The sequence below is a fragment of the Physella acuta genome, unplaced genomic scaffold (genome assembly GCF_028476545.2).
Source record: "Physella acuta isolate Inbredline_101_S28 unplaced genomic scaffold, ASM2847654v3 ptg000029l, whole genome shotgun sequence".
In the NCBI taxonomy this organism is placed as follows: Eukaryota; Metazoa; Mollusca; class Gastropoda; family Physidae; genus Physella; species Physella acuta.
Window position 1 is genome coordinate 26,254 of NW_026731549.1, and position 22,504 is coordinate 48,757.

The 22,504-nt window shown below is 41.4% G+C and overlaps 1 protein-coding gene across 3 annotated transcripts in view; it reads right to left on the reverse strand.

Annotated features, from left to right (window-relative positions):
- Nucleotides 1-1,737: 1,737 nt before the first annotated feature.
- Nucleotides 1,738-22,504, reverse strand: part of LOC131941620 (galactoside alpha-(1,2)-fucosyltransferase 2-like) — a 54,041-nt gene continuing 33,274 nt past the window's right edge. For all 3 annotated transcript variants that reach the window (XM_059300990.1, XM_059300981.1, XM_059300971.1), the window contains exons 2-4: nt 13,629-14,396; nt 5,047-5,208; nt 1,738-2,478 (exon numbers count right to left, since the gene is read on the reverse strand). In XM_059300990.1, the coding sequence (XP_059156973.1) occupies nt 2,013-2,478; nt 5,047-5,208; nt 13,629-14,350 (1,350 nt within the window). In that variant the 5' untranslated portion in view covers nt 14,351-14,396 and the 3' untranslated portion in view covers nt 1,738-2,012. The remainder of the gene's footprint in view (nt 2,479-5,046; nt 5,209-13,628; nt 14,397-22,504) is intronic.

Below are 22,504 nucleotides of genomic sequence, written 5' to 3' on the forward strand. Positions count from 1 at the left end.
CCATATAAGACCGTGTAAAAAAAATGTAAAACGATCAGTATAGTAGAAGTTGGTTTCTTCCCTTATGCTTATGTGTGGTCAGTACAATGTCCAGCCACCTTCAGTTTCAGGTAAACCCCATACCCGCCCCCCCCCCCCCCTTATGAGAGCTGGGTGGATGACTTGAGTTCATCCCAACGAACGCATAGCCTGGTTTTGAACTCTAAACCTTTGGCGCTAGCAGCTGTAAGCTCTACCGATCGACCAGCCTGTCACACAGGACCATCTAAATGCCATAACGGTTTAAGAGTCTTACAGTACATGTACAATCTATATCACGTGATCTAAGAAATCTTACAGTAAACGTACAATGTGTATCACGTGATCTAAGAAATCTTACAGTACACATACAATGTGTATCACGTGATCTAAGAAATCTTACAGTAAACGTACAATGTGTATCAAGTGAACATGGCTAAGCTTAGTCTAATGGGAAATTTAGCTTGAAAACTGAGGTTTTATTGCATGCTCAATAACATTATCTACGTTTCAAACATATTGGATATATATCTGATTTTCTAAATGACGCTATCTAAATGACAATATGTGAATGTCGTGAGTAATGGTGGTCTATTAACGCTATCTAAATGACACTATCTAAATGACAATATGTAAATGTCATGATTACTGGTGGTCTATTGACGATATCTAAATGACACTATCTAAATGACAATATGTAAATGTCATGATTAGTGGTGGTCATCTAAATGACATGATACTAGGCCTCTGACCAAAAAACATTTGATGATTATTGCTGATTATTACCTAAACAAAATGACATTAGTAGCTAGTAAGAATGACATCTGAATGACATGACATTTGTGGAACTTATAGCACAAGCACCTTAACAATTCACTTGTGGTTAGGGAGCAGTACGTTTGACTAGGATTAGATTTACACTTAAAAAGGCAATTTAAAAACAAGATGAAAACATGCATCATAAAATACACGAAAAAAAAAAACGTTAAAATCACAATAGGCCAGAAACAATGTTTTAAATCTAACAAATCAAACTGTTGATTCAATGAGCCACATCAAACTGTTGATTCAATGACCCACTGGTAAAGGTGAGAGTTGATGTCTTGACTGGCATAATTAAAGCACTTCATTGATTGGAATGTTAATAGAAGTAAAGGAATGTTTTTGTTTTAAAATTAACATTGTGAAACGTTGTGCTTTGGTTTGCCACTTAAGCTCTTTATCATCAGAGAAATCAATTCAGAAGCTTTGATTGGCTGGAAAAGTGTTGAGTGATGCGAGAGTGGGAGGAGATAGGTTGGGGTGGTGGGAGTGGGGGGGGGGGGGGTAGGAGAAGGTGGGTGGGGGAGGAAGTGGGGGAGAAGATAGGGTGGGTGGTGGAAGTGAGGGGTGGTGGGGGTATGGAGTTGTGTGGAGGAGAGAAACGGTGGGGTGGTGGGAGTGGTAGAAGGGGTGGTAAGGAGAAGGTGGGCGGGTGAGGAGATGGGAGTGGTGTGGTAATGGGGAAGATAGAAGCAATTGGGTGGGGAGGAGATGGGGTAGAGTGGAGGGGGTATGAAGGAGTTGGGTGGGAGGGTGGGGGATGGATTCAAGCTTAGACTGTTCAGTTAACAAAAGATTATCATGTTAATGGTAAGTGTTAGGATCAGTACAGGATCATTGAGAAAAGTTGTCTCAAGGTCACGGGATCAAAACCAGGTCAACCATGGAATTTAAGCTGTTGAAAAACATGCTATAAATTCAAGGATAGGTAGGGGAAGTAGAGTACGGCTGAACCTAGACTTGAGGTACACTAAATTTGAAAGATAAAAGAAGACAGGGCATTGTGGAGGCTTGTGTTATAGCCACAGATTTGATACCAAAATAAACAGGAGCAGAACAAACTTGATACATGACAGTGTTACACTATTTGTTTCATTAGCCTTCTGTACAGGGGAGATGAATCTTTGTTTTTTTTTACACTGAGATCAACAAAAAAACATAACTCTGGTTATTTAATCGTCCACAGGAAACCAAGATGGCGGGTAGTAATCATCGTAAACAAAACCTTGAAACTCGTACGAGTTGGGTAGGGGAAACTTCTTATAAAAGATGACCAGGCCGCCAGTCAACCAACTGGACCACCAACCAAACGTGCCCACCGTCACGATCCCGTGGTCGCAGCTCGCCAGAGTAGCGAAGTGAATCTCCGGGGGCGCGTCCTTAAGCAAGACAACGTCCGTGTAGTTCAGGTTCTCTGCGCACCACTTGAGGTTATTTCCGGCGATGATGAAAACGAGGTCCTTCCCCGGCAGCAAGGCTTTCATTTTGTTGAAGGCGTTGGTGAAGAAAGACTTTGGCGCCTCGCACGTGACGGGGTTGGAGTAACCGTCCCTCATCCTCACGTGCACCCCCACGAAGACGAGCTTGGGTTTCTTGTACTGCTCACGAATCTCGTCTTTGATTTCGTTCACCCTTTTTCTGAAAATTATTTCATCTCGATGATTAAAACGGTTTAAAGATAAAGTGTATTTATTCAAACTTTCCCAGAAAACAGTTTTCAACTTTTAAAATGACTAATTACAGCTGCTTAGTTAAAGATAAAGTGTTTTTTTTAAAATTCAAACTTACCCAGAAAACAGTTTTTAACTTAATTATTACTGATTAGAGCAGCTTAGTTAAGAAAAATTTAATTTGTATTACCCTTAGTGTGCAGTTCATACGTTTATTTCTGAGTATTTTTCTTCAACGTTTGTTAATTAATTTTGTAATTTAAAAAGGAAATTGAATTCACGGATGAAGTATTTAAGTTTGTTGAACCTTTTCTAAAAATAGTTGTGAAATTCTGAAATTAATATTCAAGCTAATAAACATTAAATCAACAAAACTTTGTTGGTTACAACTTGAAACAATACACTAAAGAAACATCCTAATACGGCCCTGATTATATTCTGACTTTAGTTCTAAACTGTGTAGTAGCACAATTTAAAAAGAAAGAATATTAAAAAAAAAATCACATGTTTTTGGACCGATGCATTTGAAGGGATAGTGTAGTTAACACTATGCCCAGCCATCTTTACTTTCTTGGTGTGGTCAACATTATCCCCAGCCAACAGACTGACAAACAAATTGACCAACAGACTGACCAAGGGACTGACGAACAGACAGACTGACCAACAGACGGACCAACAGACTGACCAACAGACTAACCAACAGACCGACCAACAGACTGACCAACAGACTGGCCAAGAGACTGACCAACAGACTGACCAACAGACTGACCAACAGACTGACCAACAGACTGACCAAGAGACTGATCAACAGTCTGACCAACAGACTGACCAACAGACTAACCAACAGACTAACCAACAGACTGACCAACAGACTGACCAACAGACTGACCAACAGACTGACCAACAGACTAACCAACAGACTGACCAACGACCAACAGACAGACCAACAGACTGACCAACAGACTGACCAACAGACTGACCAACAGACTGACCAACGACCAACAGACAGACCAACAGACTGACCAACAGACTGACCAACAGACTGACCAACAGACTGACCAACGACCAACAGACAGACCAACAGACTGACCAACGACCAACAGACTAACCAACAGACTGACCAACAGACTGACCAACAGACTAACCAACAGACTGACCAACAGACTGACCAACAGACTGACCAACAGACTGACCAACGACCAACAGACTAACCAACAGACTGACCAACAGACTGACCAACAGACTAACCAACAGACTGGCCAACAGACTAACCAACAGACTGACCAACAGACTGACCAACAGACTGACCAACAGACTGACCAACAGACTAACCCACAGACTGACCAACGACCAACAGACAGACCAACAGACTGACCAACAGACTGACCAACAGACAGACCAACAGACCGACCAATAGACTGACCAACAGACTGACCAACAGACTGACCAACAGACTAACCAACAGACTGGCCAACAGACTAACCAACAGACTGACCAACAGACTGACCAACAGACTGACCAACGACCAACAGACTAACCAACAGACTGACCAACAGACTGACCAACAGACTGACCAACAGACTGACCAACAGACTAACCAACAGACTGACCAATGACCACCAGACAGACCAACAGACTGACCAACAGACTGACCAACAGACTGACCAACAGACTAACCAACAGACTGGCCAACAGACTAACCAACAGACTGACCAACAGACTGACCAACAGACTGACCAACAGACTGACCAACAGACTAACCAACAGACTGACCAACGACCAACAGACAGACCAACAGACTGACCAACAGACTGACCAACAGACTGACCAACAGACTGACCAACAGACTGACCAACAGACTGACCAACAGACTGACCAACAGACTGACCAACAGACTGACCAACAGACTGACCAACAGACTGACCAACAGACTGACCAACGACCAACAGACAGACCAACAGACTGACCAACAGACTGACCAACAGACTGACCAACAGACTGACCAACGACCAACAGACAGACCAACAGACTGACCAACAGACTGACCAACAGACTAACCAACAGACTGACCAACAGACTGACCAACAGACTGACCAACAGACTGACCAACAGACTAACCAACAGACTGACCAACGACCAACAGACAGACCAACAGACTGACCAACAGACTAACCAACAGACTGACCAACAGACTGACCAACAGACTAACCAACAGACTGACCAACAGACTGACCAACAGACTGACCAACATGCTAACCAACAGACTGACCAACAGGCTAACCAACAGACTGACAAACAGACTAACCAACAGACTGACCAACGACCAACAGACTGATCAACAGACAGACCAACCAACAGACTGGCCAACAAAGTGACCATAAGACCGACCCACAGACTGACCAACAGAATGACCACCAGACTGACCAACAGAATGACGAACAGACAGACTGACCAACAGACTGACCAACAGACTAACCAAGAGACTGACCAAAAGACTGACCAAAAGACTGAACCACAGACTGACCAAAAGACTTACTGTATATTAGGCAGGAATGTAAACTCCTTCCGAATGACGTCCGTGATGTTCTGGAAATACTTCCAGGACTGGACGTAGCCCCTCATGTGGACGTTCTGCGGCGGAAGTTTCTGGAAGACGGGGTCACAGTAGCCGTACTGGGTCTCCGTGACAGACGTCCACCTGCCGGGGAGAAAACAGTGGCGTTACTAGGGCGGGTCCCTAAGGGTGCCTTCCAACCCACCCCCCAAAATAAAATAAATAATATCAGCAGCCGGGGGAGAAATGTAAACAGTGGCGTTACTAGGGTGGGTCCCTAGGGGTGCCGTCCAACCCACCCCTCATAATAAAATGCTAATATAGACATCAGCAGCAGTGGGTCGCCCCCCTCCCCCCCCCCCAAAAAAAAACAACAACAAAAAACAAAACAATTACTTGAACTATATTTTGGTGTGATCGTATCCTAAATGACGTCACTCTATTTTTAACGATATTCGTAGGTAGAGGAATCAGATTTTCTCATTAACATTCGACTATGTTTATGTTTTTGTATAGCACTTTTGGATGGCGTAGCCTTTTGTGACCACGCTATATTGTATATCCTGTAGCTTACATTATACAGTGTAGGCTAAAGCAGTGGCGTAGCGAGGTCGGGTGTCACCCGGAGCGGCACTTAATGGTGTCACCCCCCAGAGGCGTAGCGACCCTTCCCGTGGACAAATTTTCTATATATTTTGCTATTTTTTGCCTTGTTGTCACCCCCCCTAAATGGTGTCACCCGGTGTGGTCCGCACCCCCCGCCTCCCCCCCCCCCCCTCGCTACGCCTCTGGGCTAAAGGTATTGCAAGTAGCGAACATTAAGTGTAGGCTAAAGCTATTACAAGTAGTTCACATTAAACAGTGTAGGCTAATGCCGTTTCCGTAGCGCTTTTATTTTTACATGGTGCAGCAGAGAACTAAAATAAGGATCCACAAGTCTAATGTACATTCTGTACTCCTCTACGCTGCAGAGTCATGGAAACTAAACAAGAAAGGAGAGAGCCGACTTAGAGGCTTTAAAAGAAGATCCCTCCAACGCATCCTCAGGATAAAGTGGGACGACAATGTCCCGAACAGGAAAATATGGCGAAAGACAGGATTAAACGACATTGTTTCAGAAATTCGAATGAGAAGATGGAGATGGCTGGGCCATGTCCTACGCATGAGCAAAAAAAGACTCCCCAACATGGCGCTGAAGTGGAACCCACCCGGAAAGAGAAAGAGAGGAAGACCACTGGGAACATGGAGGAGAGAGATGGAAGAAGAAGTGCAAGACATGGCATGAATTAAAGTGGCTCGCCCAAGACAGAGTGGAATGGCGGAGATTTGTTGCGGCCCTATACTCCACAGGGAGTGATGGGGATTAAGTAAGTAAGTAAGTGTAGGCTAATGGTATTGCAAATAGATTACATAATACAGTTTAGGCTAATGATAAGGTACGTTTGTACATAAATAACATTTATTTAACTAGTGAACTATTGTCGTTTTCATTTTGAAAAAAAACCCTCAATATATAGACGGACTATTACGATAAAGGAAACTCTTATCTACATTAAATACATTTATTATAGAAAGCGGAATGGGTGGGGTTGGGTGGGTATAACCTCGAACTCGCACTTAATACGGAATGTGTTGCCTTTGTAGGTGTCTCTCAGCGTTGAAATTATCTTTTGATTATTAAGAAACCACCTCGGGGCGGCCTTTACAGGTTAGGCCAGAGCACAACGGATCGTACTATTTAAAGGTAAAGAATGTTTTATATCTGATCACACAGGTGCACTACACAGACAGTGGCTCAAAGTGGGAGGGTGGGGGTTCGAGAGTTGGGGGGGGGGGAAGATTTTGAGTGCGTTAAGGTGGGGGGTGGGGATAGGGCGTGAGGGATTCAAACAGGATGGTGCAATATATTTTTAAAAAATCTCATGTCATGAATGTGAACATTATCAGGTATAAGTAGGAAGATGCAAGGAAGATGGGTGGGGTGGGAGTGTGTGTATGAGTGTGTGTGTGATGGGGGGGGGGGCGAGGGGATTGGGCTTGGGCGTGGGGGGGGGGTTCAAACAGAATGTAGTAATATAAACAAGATCTCATTTGATAAATGCAAACAATAACAGGTCTCTGTGGGAAGATGGAAGGAAGAGGGGGTGGGTGGGTGGGAGTGTGCGTATGTGTGTGTGTGTGGGGGGGGGGGGTGGGGGCTTGGACGTGGGGGGGTCAAACAGATTGTAGCAATATAAAAAAGATCTCGTTTGATAAATGCAAACATTATCAGGTATGTGTGGGAAGATGGAAGGGTTGGTGCTCAGCCATGCGTGAGACGATATTAAAGAAAGTACACGGTCAGGTTTCGTGGTGTGCACAGTCCAATCTGAAACACCGGGAGAACCAGTCATGCGTGAAAATAAAGTATGCGGATATGTGGGGTGGTGCGTATGTGTGTGTGTGTGTGTGTGAGGGTGTGTGTGTGTGTGAGGGTGGGTGTGTGTGTGTGAGGGTGGAGGTAAAAACTAGTTGGGGATCTTAGCAATATTGAGAAATTTATGGATTCTAAATGTAGCCAGAATCGACCCCAAACTCAGCGAGAATCGATATTTAAGTAGAGCCAGAATCGATTACCCAAAATGTTACAGGAGTCGACCATAAACACATAATCGAGACGACAGGATCGTTTGTGGCGTACTTATATTAGTCTCTCTCTATATGTATCGGCTAACTGTACTATCCCTATCTTGACCTACTGTACTATCCCTATCTTGACCAACTGTACTATCCCTATCTTGACCAACTGTACTATCCCTATCTTGACCAACTGTACTATCCCTATCTTGACCAACTGTACTATCCCTATCTTGACCAACTGTTTTATCCCTATCTTGACCAACTGTACTATCCCTATCTTGACCAACTGTACTATCCCTATCTTGACCAACTGTACTATCTCTATCTTGACCAACTGTACTATCCCTATCTTGACCAACTGTACTATCCCTATCTTGATCAACTGTACTATCCCTATCCTGACCAACTGTACTATCCCTATCTTGACCAACTGTACTATTCCTATCTTGACCTACTGTACTATCCCTATCTTGACCAACTCTACTATCCCTATCTTGACCAACTGTACTATCCCTATCTTGACCAACTGTACTATCCCTATCTTGACCAACTGTTTTATCCCTATCTTGACCAACTGTACTATCCCTATCTTGACCAACTGTTTTATCCCTATCTTGACCTACTGTACTATCCCTATCTTGACCTACTGTACTATCCCTATCTTGACCTACTGTACTATCCCTATCTTGACCAACTGTACTATCCCTATCTTGACCAACTGTACTATCCCTATCTTGACCTACTGTACTATCCCTATCTTGACCTACTGTACTATCCCTATCTTGACCTACTGTACTATCCCTATCTTGACCTACTGTACTATCCCTATCTTGACCAACTGTACTATCTTGACCAACTGTACTATCTTGACCAACTGTACTATTCCTATCTTGACCAACTGTGCTATCCCTATCTTGACCTACTGTACTATCCCTATCTTGACCAACTGTGCTATCCCTATCTTGACCTACTGTACTATCCCTATCTTGACCAACTGTACTATCCCTATCTTGACCTACTGTACTATCCCTATCTTGACCAACTGTGCTATCCCTATCTTGACCAACTGTACTATCCCTATCTTGACCAACTGCACTTTCACTATCTTGACCAACTGTACTATCCCTAAGAAAGAAACGAAAGAAACAAACCTAGAAAAATACGAGCTTAGGAAACTAAGAGCAAAGAAAAATGCAAGCCTTTAGAGAAACAAACATGCCTATGCTTGAAAACCTTTACATTCTAACCATAGTCCGCTTTTCGTGCCATAAAAAACCCATCGAAACAAAGACCATTGTCATGTGATATTGTGCTTATCAAGCATGACTGGTTTCATGCCTTAAAAACCAATCAAAACAAAGACCATTGTCACGTGGTGTTTATCGGGGCATGACTGGCAAGAAAATCCTTTTGTTCGTTTTATGGCCATGCGTTGCTAATGGCAACCAGCACAACACGCTATGACGCTGTATTAAGGCGGAGCACTTTAAGGCTTAGCTTATAATGAGGTGTGTTCATTAGCGTTTGATGTTTAGAAATGTAGAATTCGATCGTTATTTCAACATCAACAGAAAAAAAAGAAAAAAAAAAGAAAAAACAAACAAATAAAATCATTGTGAAAATATCATATTCTACAAATAGCCCGTTCGAAATGTTGTCCAATGGGTCTATGTCTATAATAAAGCCACATCGACCTATCCACGACCTATCCATACGGCTACATCGACATATCCACGACCTATCCATACGGTTACATCGACATATCCACGACCTATCCATACGGCTACATCAACCTATCCATACGGCCACATCGACCTATCCATTATCTAGAACAAGTTCGCGCACCCACCGCTTAAAAAAAAACATCATTTATCGCCATTCTAAATATAGACCATCCGATCGATTATTTTAACAAAAAAAAAATGAGTGGTCAAACAATTGTCAATTAGTCCCCACGTTAGACCCAATACCCACTACAGCAATTACACGTGGGCGGGCTATGTGGGTAGGGTGGAGTGGGGTGGGGGTCAATACAATAGTCAATTAGTCCCCACGTTAGACCAAATACCCACTACAGCAATTACATGTAAGCCGGCTATGTGGGTAGCGTGGGGTGGGGGTCAATACAATATTTATAGATGAACATCTCGTTAACAGGACTCACATCTCTCTGTAATGTTGGCGTTTATTACGACACGTGCTAAAATCATCACAAAAGCCAGGGGAAACAGGTGTAGGCCGAAGCTAAGGGGGGGGGGGTGAGCTTTGACACTTTCTAAATTTAAAATTGGTAAAAGAAAAGCCGCACCAATGAATCAATTAGGTCTGAAATATGACACTTTGTTGAGACGTTTATTTTTGCTTTACTACAATAATCGGCATGGTATCGTCACAATAATCGGCATGGTATCGTCTTAATAATCGGCATGGTATCGTCACAATATCAGCGTGGTATCGTCACAATATCAGTGTGGTATCGTCACAATAATCGGCATGGTATCGTCACAATAATCGGCATGGTATCGTCACAATAATCGGCATGGTATCGTCACAATATCAGCATGGTATCGTAAAAATATCAGCATGGTATTGAAAGTGTTACCTTGTATTTAACACTAGCTTTCTAACGTAATATTAGCCTCAAACTTAACATAATTACCAATTCTACCCTGAATCACCTTAATATACGATATTACAGAAACAGATGAACACTACTTCATCTGCCACATGAACCACCATGTTCGAAAGTTAAACTATTTAAAAATAATCAGAGAAGGAACGTTAATTCTCTGCCGTGTTAAGTCCAAGCAAACGTTACCAAAAACAACCAGGATTCTCAATTTAGTTGATCCATTTTAATTTTTTTATTGTTTCAATTAAATGTAAAAACGAATGACATTTGTCTAATAACCAATCTTTCAGGATTCTCAATTTAGCTAATCCATTTTAATTCTTTTATTGTTTCAATTAAATGTAAAAATGAATGACATTTTTCTAACAACCAATCTTTCAGGATTCTCAATTCAGTTAATCCATTTTAATTATTTTATTGTTTCAATTAAATGTAAAAACTAATGACATTTTTCTAACAACCAATCTTTTTGGATTCTCAATTCAGTTAATCGATTTTAATTATTTTATTGGTTCAATTAAATGTAAAAACGAATGACATTTTTGTAATAACCAATCTTTTTGGATTCTCAATTCAGTTAATCCATTTTAATTATTTTATTGTTTCAATTAAATGTAAAAACGAATGACATTTTTCTAATAACCAATCTTTCAGGATTCTCAATTCAGTGAATCCATTTTAATTATTTTATTGTTTCAATTAAATGTAAAAACGAATGACATTTTTGTAATAACCAATCTTTTTGGATTCTCAATTCAGTGAATCCATTTTAATTATTTTATTGTTTCAATTAAATGTAAAAACGAATGACATTTTTGTAATAACCAATCTTTCTATTACAGTTAACAGCGTCGCGTTGATCCTAAACAGCCTACAGCCGTGTTGTAAAACCATAAAGTTGGGCCACAACAGCACAAAGACAAACACGGACCTAATTCCATGATTTTATTGATCCAGGCCGTTTTAAAATAGTTCTTGTTATGATGAGTTCATTTATTGATTGGCGTTCACGTGAAATCTCGCGCAAGCTGGCATCATCTCGCGTCACCTGGCGAGATTTGTCCAGTCAGTTGCAGGAAGGCAATAGCCATTTTAATGATTTAGGAATGTTTGTTGTGTTGCTGGATGCTTTTAAAGTAAACCAGGACAAAAGTCGCCTAGCATGTCTGGTATTGTTTTCATATTTTCCTGGTTAGCATTGCTGTTTAGGGTTAGAATTTAATGAGTGGGGACGGAGTGGTCTAGCGGTAGAGAGCCGGACTGCTAAACCGTAAGTCTCGAATCCGGGTTCAAGTCAGTAGACCGTCCCGGAGTCCACCCAACTCTGATGGGTACCTAACTCACGTTAGTGAAAGTAAAGGCGGCTGGGCATAGTGCTGACCACACTATCTCTTCATATGCCGAGGTCACAGAAACAGGTGAACTCTACTTCACTTGCCCTATGGACCGTCAGGTTTGAAAAGGGAACTTTACTTTTACTAGACTTGGGTAGAGTATATCTTAGATATAAGGGATGCCGTGATGAGTGTTATGGCTAAGGTTAACGTAGCGATAAAGGTAGATATGTAGCCTCGAATGAATTCAACCTAACGTTCCATTAAGTTCCTAAATAACAGCAGCCATTTATACTGGAATATACCCTCCACACATTTAAAAACTGGCTAAATTACACCGAGCAGATATTTAGACTCAGCGTACATCTACCAACGCACCGCCTAAATTAGACCGAGCAGATATTTAGACAGTGCATCTACCAACGCACCGCCTAAATTAGACTGAGCAGATATTTAGACAGTACATCTACCAACGCACCGCCTAAATTAGACCGAGCAGATATTTAGACAGTACATCTACCAACGCACCGCCTAAATTAGACCGAGCAGATATTTAGACAGTGCATCTACCAACGCACCGCCTAAATTAGACCGAGCAGATATTTAGACAGTACATCTACCAACGCACCGCCTAAATTAGACCGAGCAGATATTTAGACAGTGCATCTACCAACGCACCGCCTAAATTAGACTGAGCAGATATTTAGACAGTACATCTACCAACGCACCGCCTAAATTAGACCGAGCAGATATTTAGACAGTACATCTACCAACGCTTTAAAGATTGCATGAAGTACTCACGTCGAGGCAGATATTTAGAGAGTACATCTACCAACGCTTTAAAGATTGCATGAAGTACTCACGTCGAGGCAGATATTTAGAGAGTACATCTACCAACGCTTTAAAGATTGCATGAAGTACTCACGTCGAGGCAGATATTTAGAGAGTACATCTACCAACGCTTTAAAGATTGCATGAAGTACTCACGTCGAGGCAGATATTTAGACAGTACATCTACCAATGCTTTAAAGATTGCATGAAGTACTCACGTCGAGGCAGATATTTAGAGAGTACATCTACCAACGCTTTAAAGATTGCATGAAGTACTCACGTCGAGGCAGATATTTAGAGAGTACATCTACCAATGCTTTAAAGATTGCATGAAGTACTCACGTCGAGGCAGATATTTAGACAGTACATCTACCAACGCTTTAAAGATTGCAAGAAGTACTCACGTCGAGGCAGATATTTAGACAGTACATCTACCAACGCTTTAAAGATTGCATGAAGTACTCACGTCGAGGCAGATATTTAGACAGTACATCTACCAACGCTTTAAAGATTGCATGAAGTACTCACGTCGAGGCAGATATTTAGACAGTACATCTACCAACGCTTTAAAGATTGCATGAAGTACTCACGTCGAGGCAGATATTTAGACAGTACATCTACCAACGCTTTAAAGATTGCATGAAGTACTCACGTCGAGGCAGATATTTAGAGAGTACATCTACCAACACTTTAAAGATTGCATGAAGTACTCACGTCGAGGCAGATATTTAGAGAGTACATCTACCAACGCTTTAAAGATTGCATGAAGTACTCACGTCGAGGCAGATATTTAGAGAGTACATTTACCAACGCTTTAAAGATTGCATGAAGTACTCACGTCGAGGCAGATATTTAGAGAGTACATCTACCAACGCTTTAAAGATTGCATGAAGTACTCACGTCGAGGCAGATATTTAGAGAGTACATCTACCAACGCTTTAAAGATTGCATGAAGTACTCACGTCGAGGCAGATATTTAGAGAGTACATCTACCAACGCTTTAAAGATTGCATGAAGTACTCACGTCGAGGCAGATATTTAGAGAGTACATCTACCAACGCTTTAAAGATTGCATGAAGTACTCACGTCGAGGCAGATATTTAGAGAGTACATCTACCAACACTTTAAAGATTGCATGAAGTACTCACGTCGAGGCCTCAGGGTAACTCCCCACATGCGTCAACTGGAAAACTTTGAGCATGTCGATGTCCGCCGTGTAGGGGTTGACCACCGGGACCCGTCCCGTCTCGTGGGCCACGCCCAGCAGGGCGGCGTACTTGAACATCTTGTTGCCCATCCTCCCCACGTCGTGGTCAATGGTCAGCATCAGCTTCGGCGCGGCGCTCGTGTTGGCTGGCTCACCGGACGTGACGTTGTCCGTCGTTTTCAACATGGTGGATGTCTTGAGCTCGGTGGAGGTGCGGGTGTCGGTAGAGGAGAACATCGGTATGACGAAAGATGACCGTTCGATTCTTATCGTCCGCTGAGAGCCATCAGACGAAGCTCCAGATGATGATTTCAGCGATGTGGATGTTAGCGATGATGATATAACCGAAGATGATGTATCGCTGTTAGATGAAGACAGCAATGACGTCTGTCCGGTAGATTTGTCCCCGTGTGAAGACGACAGCTCAGACGTGGTGATGGCACCCTCGGTGTGGACTTCCGGTGAACTGGATGCAGATGAAACTTCCGGTTTGTAGTAGATGACCCGGATGCCTTCCGAGATCTTCTCCCTGACTATGGTGATGGGGTGTACATTGAAGGTGCTGAACCGCGCTAGCACCGAAAAGCAGAAGACCAGCGCGAAGACGAGCGAGAGAATGAAGATGGCCACCAGGTTAACGCGCCGGCTTCGGATCTGAACCATTTTTGTTTTAGTGCCTCGGTTTGCTGGGTCTAGGCCTCAAGGTCATCTGAAATTTTTTAAAGGTCACATTAAGTTTTGGGCAGTTTATTTTTTAACAGGTAACATTTTAATTTAAAAATACAATAAAATCACCATAAACATTTATGTGCTTTAAAACCACAAAGTAAAATCAAGTTTAGTTTAGGCTAATAATTGAGGTTTGGGGTTTACAGTTAATACATTTTGTTACCAATACCCAACAAGAGAAGAAGCAAATTAAAACAAAACCATTCTAGTTTTGTTTTTTTTTCATTATCATCTTTTCGTGCCCACGACACATGGGGCAGATGAAGTACGAGCGGGTAGTGTGGTCAGCATTATGCCCGTCCGACTTTTGTTTCCTTAACGGGAGTCAGGTACCCGTCAGAACTGGATCCGAACTCGAGACTTTCAGGTTAGCCGTCAGAGCTGGCTGGACGCAATTCGTCATACAGACTCGAGCCCGGGATCCGAACTCAGGTTAGCCGTCTGTTTAATGTAATCGAGTTCTCAAACCTATTGAAATCTCTATTAAACGACAAGATTCTATATACACAGATCGCATAATGCAGGGGTCTCCAAACTTTTCAGTCCGAGGGCCGCATTAACTATCAAATTTTAGTTCGGGGGCCAGTTTCTTCCAGACATGTCTTTGGTTTTTCTGGGCAAAATTCCTCAGCCATCACCAACAAACGTTTTTTCTGTGGACAAAATAATCTCCGCGGGCCGGATGAGAGGACATCGAGGGCCGCATGCAGCCCGCGGGCCGTAGTTTGGAGACCACTGGCATAATGTGTAGACGGATTAGACAAAAGTGTTTTATTTATAACAGACAAGACTGCGACTTTATCTTAAACTATTGACGGCACAAAATGTTTTCAAAATTAGAACCTAAAAATGTTTATGCTAATCAAGGAATTAAAACTCAAGCCATGTCGTGCAATCGATTGCATAATTAATGCTTGTATACCTGTAAGATTACCCTCAGGTAAAAAGTTCAGGGAATTTTAATTTTAATTAAAGATTTATTTTGCTGGGAGATAAAGACAGGTAAGAGAGGTGAAGGTCATGAAGAAAGTTTTAACAGGACTCTGTCGGGTAAACTGACACACTCTACTTGAGATGTGTTGGGCTAGAGGTACTTCTCGGTACCACATTACCCGTTTGCTGTCGTTTTTAACTAAAAACAACCTCATACAAAGGCTTAACCCCACACTTAATCACGTGGGAAGACTAACTTGTGTAGGAATACATTTTATTATTTATTTATTTCGTTTTTTTTTCTTTTTTTTTTTTTGCTGAGTAGAAAACAAAATGTTCAACATAAAAACACCGCGCCTTAGTTAAAAAGCTAATCCTTTGAAATGAAACAAAGCAATAATTATTGTCCAACAAAGAGCAGCCATTCAATCAAGCAAACAAAAAATTGCCAATAAAACACTGGATCACTTCATATCCGATTCCCATCATCAACAAGGAACTTAAACATGTCTGAACTAAGTATAATCGGAAGATCAAAGGTCTATTTTAATTTTCTAACTCAAACCGATCTTAGAATCATTTCCGACTTTCTGATTCACGTTAAAACATAACAATAAAACAAATCTATTAATCAAAATGTGTATGTCGGCTATGTGTATTGCCGTGTGTGGCATTGTCCATAGCGACAACAGACAATTCTAGATTTTTACTCTCACCAAATTTGTTGTCACAAAAAGTTCGGACGCGCCATCGACCGTAAAATGCAGTTACAGACGCATTCACTTTCCACTGATAAGGTGAAGCAACATAGTTTTACCACTCAAGGTTTCTTTCAGACATTTTCCGCAGGGGGGGGGGGGGGTGGAGCAGTAAACATTCCGTTGGGGAAGTATGCAGACACTTAAGTATATATTTAATTATATATAAATTATATATTTTTCTATCTTCCCGGGGTGGGGAAGGGGGATCTGTCGGTTGCCGCCCGCGGGATGCCTGAAATAAACTGTAAAAACAATTTCAAGCTTAGCGCACGTTTTCCTTATATTAAAGTAAGTAATACAAGATGTAAAGTGCATGAATTACCCCCGGTTTACAAATGTGTGTTTATAATATTTATATACATAGATACAAAATTCCCCCCCCCCCCACCGCCTTTTTAATATTAATTAAACATGGGCTGTTAAAAAAAACGCCTTCTGCCACCCAGACAGTACTACTGCGCATTAAATAGGTATTAGCTAGTTTGTACAAAAACAGGTTTTTGGTATTTTGTTCACGTATTCATAGAACTATGTGGACAAACAACCCTCCCACATAGACGGTAGGTAACTTTCCACTTTTGACACAGTTTTATAAGTGGGCTTGTTATTTAAATGTCGTCTTTTGATTTATGGCACAGCGCTGGTAAAGGCTATAAATAACTTCGGGAGCTCTTCAGTTCTAGAGTTCAAGTAAAGGCTATTGTTAGTGTTATCACTCTGGGATTCTTTGACACACCAACAACCCTAAACCTAATCCTAATTAGTACTCATCCTGAGGCTCGACAAGGGAAAAAAATGATGCACGTTGTTTTCGTTAACGATTTAACGCACACCGCACGCATGTACAGTACAAATCATTTTCCCAACTACGGTGATTTTAATTGCCGATAGTGAGGCTTAGGACCAGTCCGTCCAGAGTTTCTTCCAGGCATCCCCCCCCCCCCACCCAACGAGGTGGAATTTATATAGTAAAGATATACTTTTACTAGTTTCCGCCCCCCGGAAAATATAGACCCCCCCCCCCCCCGGAGAAATTAAGAGAACAAGGCTTAAAGTCTTGAAATGAATATTAGCAGTGGTCATTAGAAAAAACAACAGTTTTTATTCTGTGATTATTTCTGGATACTTAGTTTTGGCAACCGGCAATGTACACACATTTTACAATACTGACATACGTTATGAGGGGTGGGGGGAGGTCAGGGATTATGTGAGGATGTATTGAAGATGGGGTTTAAGGAAGTTTTAGGGCCTATTAATTTTTTAATGTCTTCTACGAGTACATTCTCGTCTAGTTTAAAAGACTACTTGAGTTTTGTAGGGCTATAATGTGTGGTGGTTGGGAGGGCGGGGCTGTACACAAGCTGTGTATAGTTATATGGGGGAAGGAGGGAATAAAATAATGTCATGTGTAAATGATCCTACTATATTGATGTAACAAAAATGTCATGTTTTGTGTAACTGATCCTACTATATTGATGTAACAAAAATGTCATGTTTTGCGTGACTGATCCTACTATATTGATGTAACAAAAATGTCATGTTTTGTATGACTGATCCTACTATATTGATGTAACAAAAATGTCATGTTTTGTGTGACTGATCCTACTATATTAATGTAACAAAAATGTCATGTTTTGTTTGACTGATCCTACTATATTGATGTAACAAAACTGTCATGTTTTGTGTAACTGATCCTACTATATTGATGTAACAAAAATGTCATGTTTTGTGTAACTGATCCTACTATATTGATGTAACAAAAATGTCATGTTTTGTTTCACTGATCCTACTATGGACGGAGTGGCCTAGCGGTAGACAGTTAGACTGCTAACCCGTGTGTCTCCAGTTCAAGTTAGTAGACGGTCCCTGAGTCCACACTATACCTAGATGTGCCGAGGTCACAGAAACAGGTGAACTCTACTTCACTTGCCCCATAGACCGTCAGGTTTGGAAAGGGAACCTAACTTTTATCCTACTATATTGGTGTAACAAAATGTCATGGTTTTGTTTGATATAAATCCTAATATATTGATGCAACAAAAATATCAAATTTTGTTTGAACAAAAGTGTCATGTTTTTGTGATGCTACGAAAATATCATGTTTTGTGTGATTTAAAACCTACTAAATTGATGTAAAAAAACCTGTTATGCTTTTATTTGATATAAAACTTACTATACTGATATCACAAAAATGCTAGTTAAGACTCGCACGAAAACTGCATGCGTTTCGTTCAATGACCCTTATACTTTAAGCACAGTGGATAAGCCAGTCACGCTTCGCTGGTTGTGTAAGGAGTTCGTGCGAATAAAACATTTCCAGGCTTATTACATAGTGTACTTGTAAAATGATACATTCTAAAACTTGTGCCGAGGAATACAACTTGTGCCGAGGAATACAACTTGTGCCGAGGAATGCAACTTGTGCCAAGAAATACAACTTGGGCCGAAGAATACAACTTGTGCCGAGGAATACAAATTGTGCCGAGGAATGCAAATTGTGCCGTAGAATACAACTTGTGCGGAATAATACAACTTGTGCCGAATAATACAACTTGTGCCGAATAATACAACTTGTGCCGAGAAATGCAACTTGTGCCAAGAAACACAACATTTGAAAGAATACATGACTAGTATCAAGAAACAACTACAACTTGTTCGGGAAATAATTTTTTTCTCCCCGAAAATTAAAGTTTACAGACGACAGGCAGCCTACTAGAGACCTATAGAGACGGACCAGACAAAAGCACATGGCTTCAAAGAAGGAGCAAATGGCGCTGGGTGGGACACTCCACACCCCTCTTCTGAAACAACACACCCCATTATCTTCATATCATTTTCTTTTCCATTTAAATTTTACAAGTATTTGAAGTATTTTTGGCCTAGATATATTCTTTTTTGGCAAGCTATAACATTACACCAATTTTTTCTCTTCTTTGAAAAATCAAATTTTTTGGCATATAGCATTCAACACTTGTCTGGCAACTTGAAGACAGGAAGTTAGCGTGGATCGTACAGGATCATTGCGCCGATACAAAAGCATGTCATGTATACAGTGGGGCTGGAACTCTGTCAACTGGCTATCCGGGCTATTCAACAAGACGCTAAGCGTTCCTGTATTTCGTTTTTCAAGCCCCATTAAAAGTGTCCGCTTCATGCATGAGATATCTTTGTAAACACATTTCTTATTGGGTGCCGCAGCTTGAAGAAATAAAGAGCTCTTCTTACCTGTACAGGTGACACTACAGGTATATATATATATATATATATATATATATATATATATATATATATATATATATATATATATATATATATATATATATATATATATATATATATATAAGGGCGTTTTAAAGCAAAACGTTTTATTTCATAATGTTTCATAGGAGATTATATACAGGGAATAATTGACTTTACAAGAATATTACAACTATAGCGTGATAAGAAAAGGCGTATAAACATACAGTAACCAGGTGAGGTTCACAACACCCCACATCATGCCGCCTTAAATGCTGACACGTAAGCCGCCCATTCGCACAGGTATTAAAAAAATATAATAAAACACTGAGGCAAAATAATTGTATTGTGAAAGATTAAATAAACACGTCGACGCTAATCCTTAACTTAGCGGGCCCCGGTTATAATAAATCTTATAATGCATGTTATAAAAACGTTGTAAAAATATTTATGTTAGGATTTATGGGAATGCGACATGGGGTCTTATACTGTAATACAATATTATGTCTTTTTGAAACGGTTTGAAGTTGTATAGCCACATAGCAACCCACACATACAAACCCACATATACAAACCCGCACAACACATTGTAACCAGCCATGCAAACCAACACACCACGTCGCAAGCACCTGAGTTTCTTTCGGGTATCTTTTTGCTCCTGCCACCCCCTTCCCCCTTTCTTCACCGAAAAAAATTAAACAAATTAAACAGTTTAACTGCCCCCCCCCCCCACCGTAAAAAAATATTTGAAACACAAAAACACTTAGCTAATGTATGATACTGGGTTACCATTTTAAAATTACGATAGGGTTTTTTCTGGAATGTCTTTAAATAGTTATAACCGGAGAATCTTAAAATAAATGCGTACTTGAGGTGACTGGTTAAATAAAATGTGAGAACCGTTGAGCCTGAAAGTTGGAAGCTAAAGATAGTAAATCACATTTTTATAGGACCGCGCTTAAGAAAACAATGGTTCGAAGCACAGTTTGTTATATATAGGCTACTCAGTAGGGGGTTTGGTGTAGGCTTGCTTAAAGTGTCAACTTTTTGGTTCTGTCATATCATTTTATAGGACCCACTGTAGAAGACAATGGTTCGAACAGTTTCTGTTACATATAGGCTACACAGCAGGGGGTTAGTGAAGACTTGCTTAAAGTGTCAACTTTTTGGCTCTGTCAAAGTTGTAGTAAGCATCAAGTTTCGCGAAACTTCGGTTGTGTGAGAAAGATTCAGGGCGAAGTAATGTATCTGCAGCTTAGAACTCTCCTGTTAATTAAATTTAAAGGTATGTATTTTTAAAGGGAGGGGAGGGAGGGGGAGGGGGGGGGGGGGGGAATCGGGTGGTAAATAAACCGATACGTCCCGAGCTCGAATCCCCAGAGCCAATGAGGCTCGACAGCTAGGGGCAGCAACCCATCTAGGAGAGAAAACTCCAGAATCAAACAACTGCTAGGGGTCGGCGTGGTCGAGTCGGTAAACCGAAAAGTCTCGAGTTCGAACCATCGGGGAGATGAGGCTCGTTAGCTGGGGACAGCCACTCTTCTAGGAGAGACAACTCCAAAATCAAACAACTGCTGCCTTGTAGTATGTTCTTGGTTGGATAAGGGCTATGGAAGCAAATCCAAAAAGAAAAGCAGGCTGAAATCGGAGTCAACGGCCTCAATGGCGCATAACCAGTTGACACGTATACTTAATTGTGTTGGAGGGGATCCCTTCCAACACTAAAATTAAGAACGAAGAAGCAGTAACAACTGCTGGCTTGCAGTTTGTGTTGCAGGAAATCACGTCCAACATTAAAATAAAAAAAAAAAAAAACGAAGAAGAATTAAAAAAGAAAAAAAAAACTTCGTAATTGACTCTAGTTGTAGCTATGCCTGTGATTTTTAAAAAATTGTGTACATATCGAGCGTACTCCCTCACCTGTTCTCGACGGTTTCACACCTGTAGCATGGCTTTGGTTTACAGGTAGCCACGTATTGATGTCACAAGCGCACAAAGTCAGTTACATAGATTTATACTGATATGCGTGATGCAGACTTTTACAATTGGTTTTATTTATTTTTATTTTTTCTAAATATAGAAACAGGTTCTGGTCCGACCAGTTGCAATCGTACACGTTATTCATGTACGTTATGTGTCACACGGCCCGAGGGTCAGGTCCGGCCCCTCGCATCTATGCATGTGATTTAACTAATGGTATTTAGCTGACGGCCCGAGGGTCAGGTCCGGCCCCTCGCATCTATGCACGTGATTTAACTAATGGTATTTAGCTGACGGCCCGAGGGTCAGGTCCGGCCCCTCGCATCTATGCACGTGATTTAACTAATGGTATTTAGCTGACGGCCCGAGGGTCAGGTCCGGCCCCTCGCATCTATGCACGTGATTTAACTAATGGTATTTAGCTGACGGCCCGAGGGTCAGGTCCGGCCCCTCGCATCTATGCACGTGATTTAACTAATGGTATTTAGCTGACGGCCCGAGGGTCAGGTCCGGCCCCTCGCATCTATGCATGTGATTTAACTAATGGTATTTAGCTGACGACCCGAGGGTCAGGTCCGGCCCCTCGCATCTATGCATGTAGGGCAGATTCGGTGCCTTACATCAATGCACGAGATTTAACTAATGGTATTTAGCTAACGGCCCGAGGGACAGATCCTGCCCCTTGAATCGATTCACGAGATTTAACTAATGGTATTTAGCACACGGCCCGAGGGTCGGGCTCGGCCCCTTACATCAATGCACGAGATTTAACTAATGGTATTTAGCACGAGGGACAGATCCGGCTAGTTGCGTCTAAGATTGCAAATCTTGTCAAAGCCCAGGAATCATATAGCGTACCATGAACAGATCTGAACCAGGAACATTCTGGGTATAAAGCTAGACTCATGTTGTTGACGGAGGATCAATACAGTCCGGACATACGAGAGGACACAAAATAAAATTGGGGGTAACGTTTATAGTGGGGGCTCGGGAAGGGTATACTCGCTAGTACATCAGAATAGTTTCATTTTTATCAGAATTCCGGGATAGTTGTAATGAGATTCATTAGATTTAAGAGTATCATTAGATATCTAGGATAAATTTCATCACATATGCAGGATAATAATCCCGACTATAATAAATGCGTGTTAAAATCATTAGGAAACCTAAGTACATC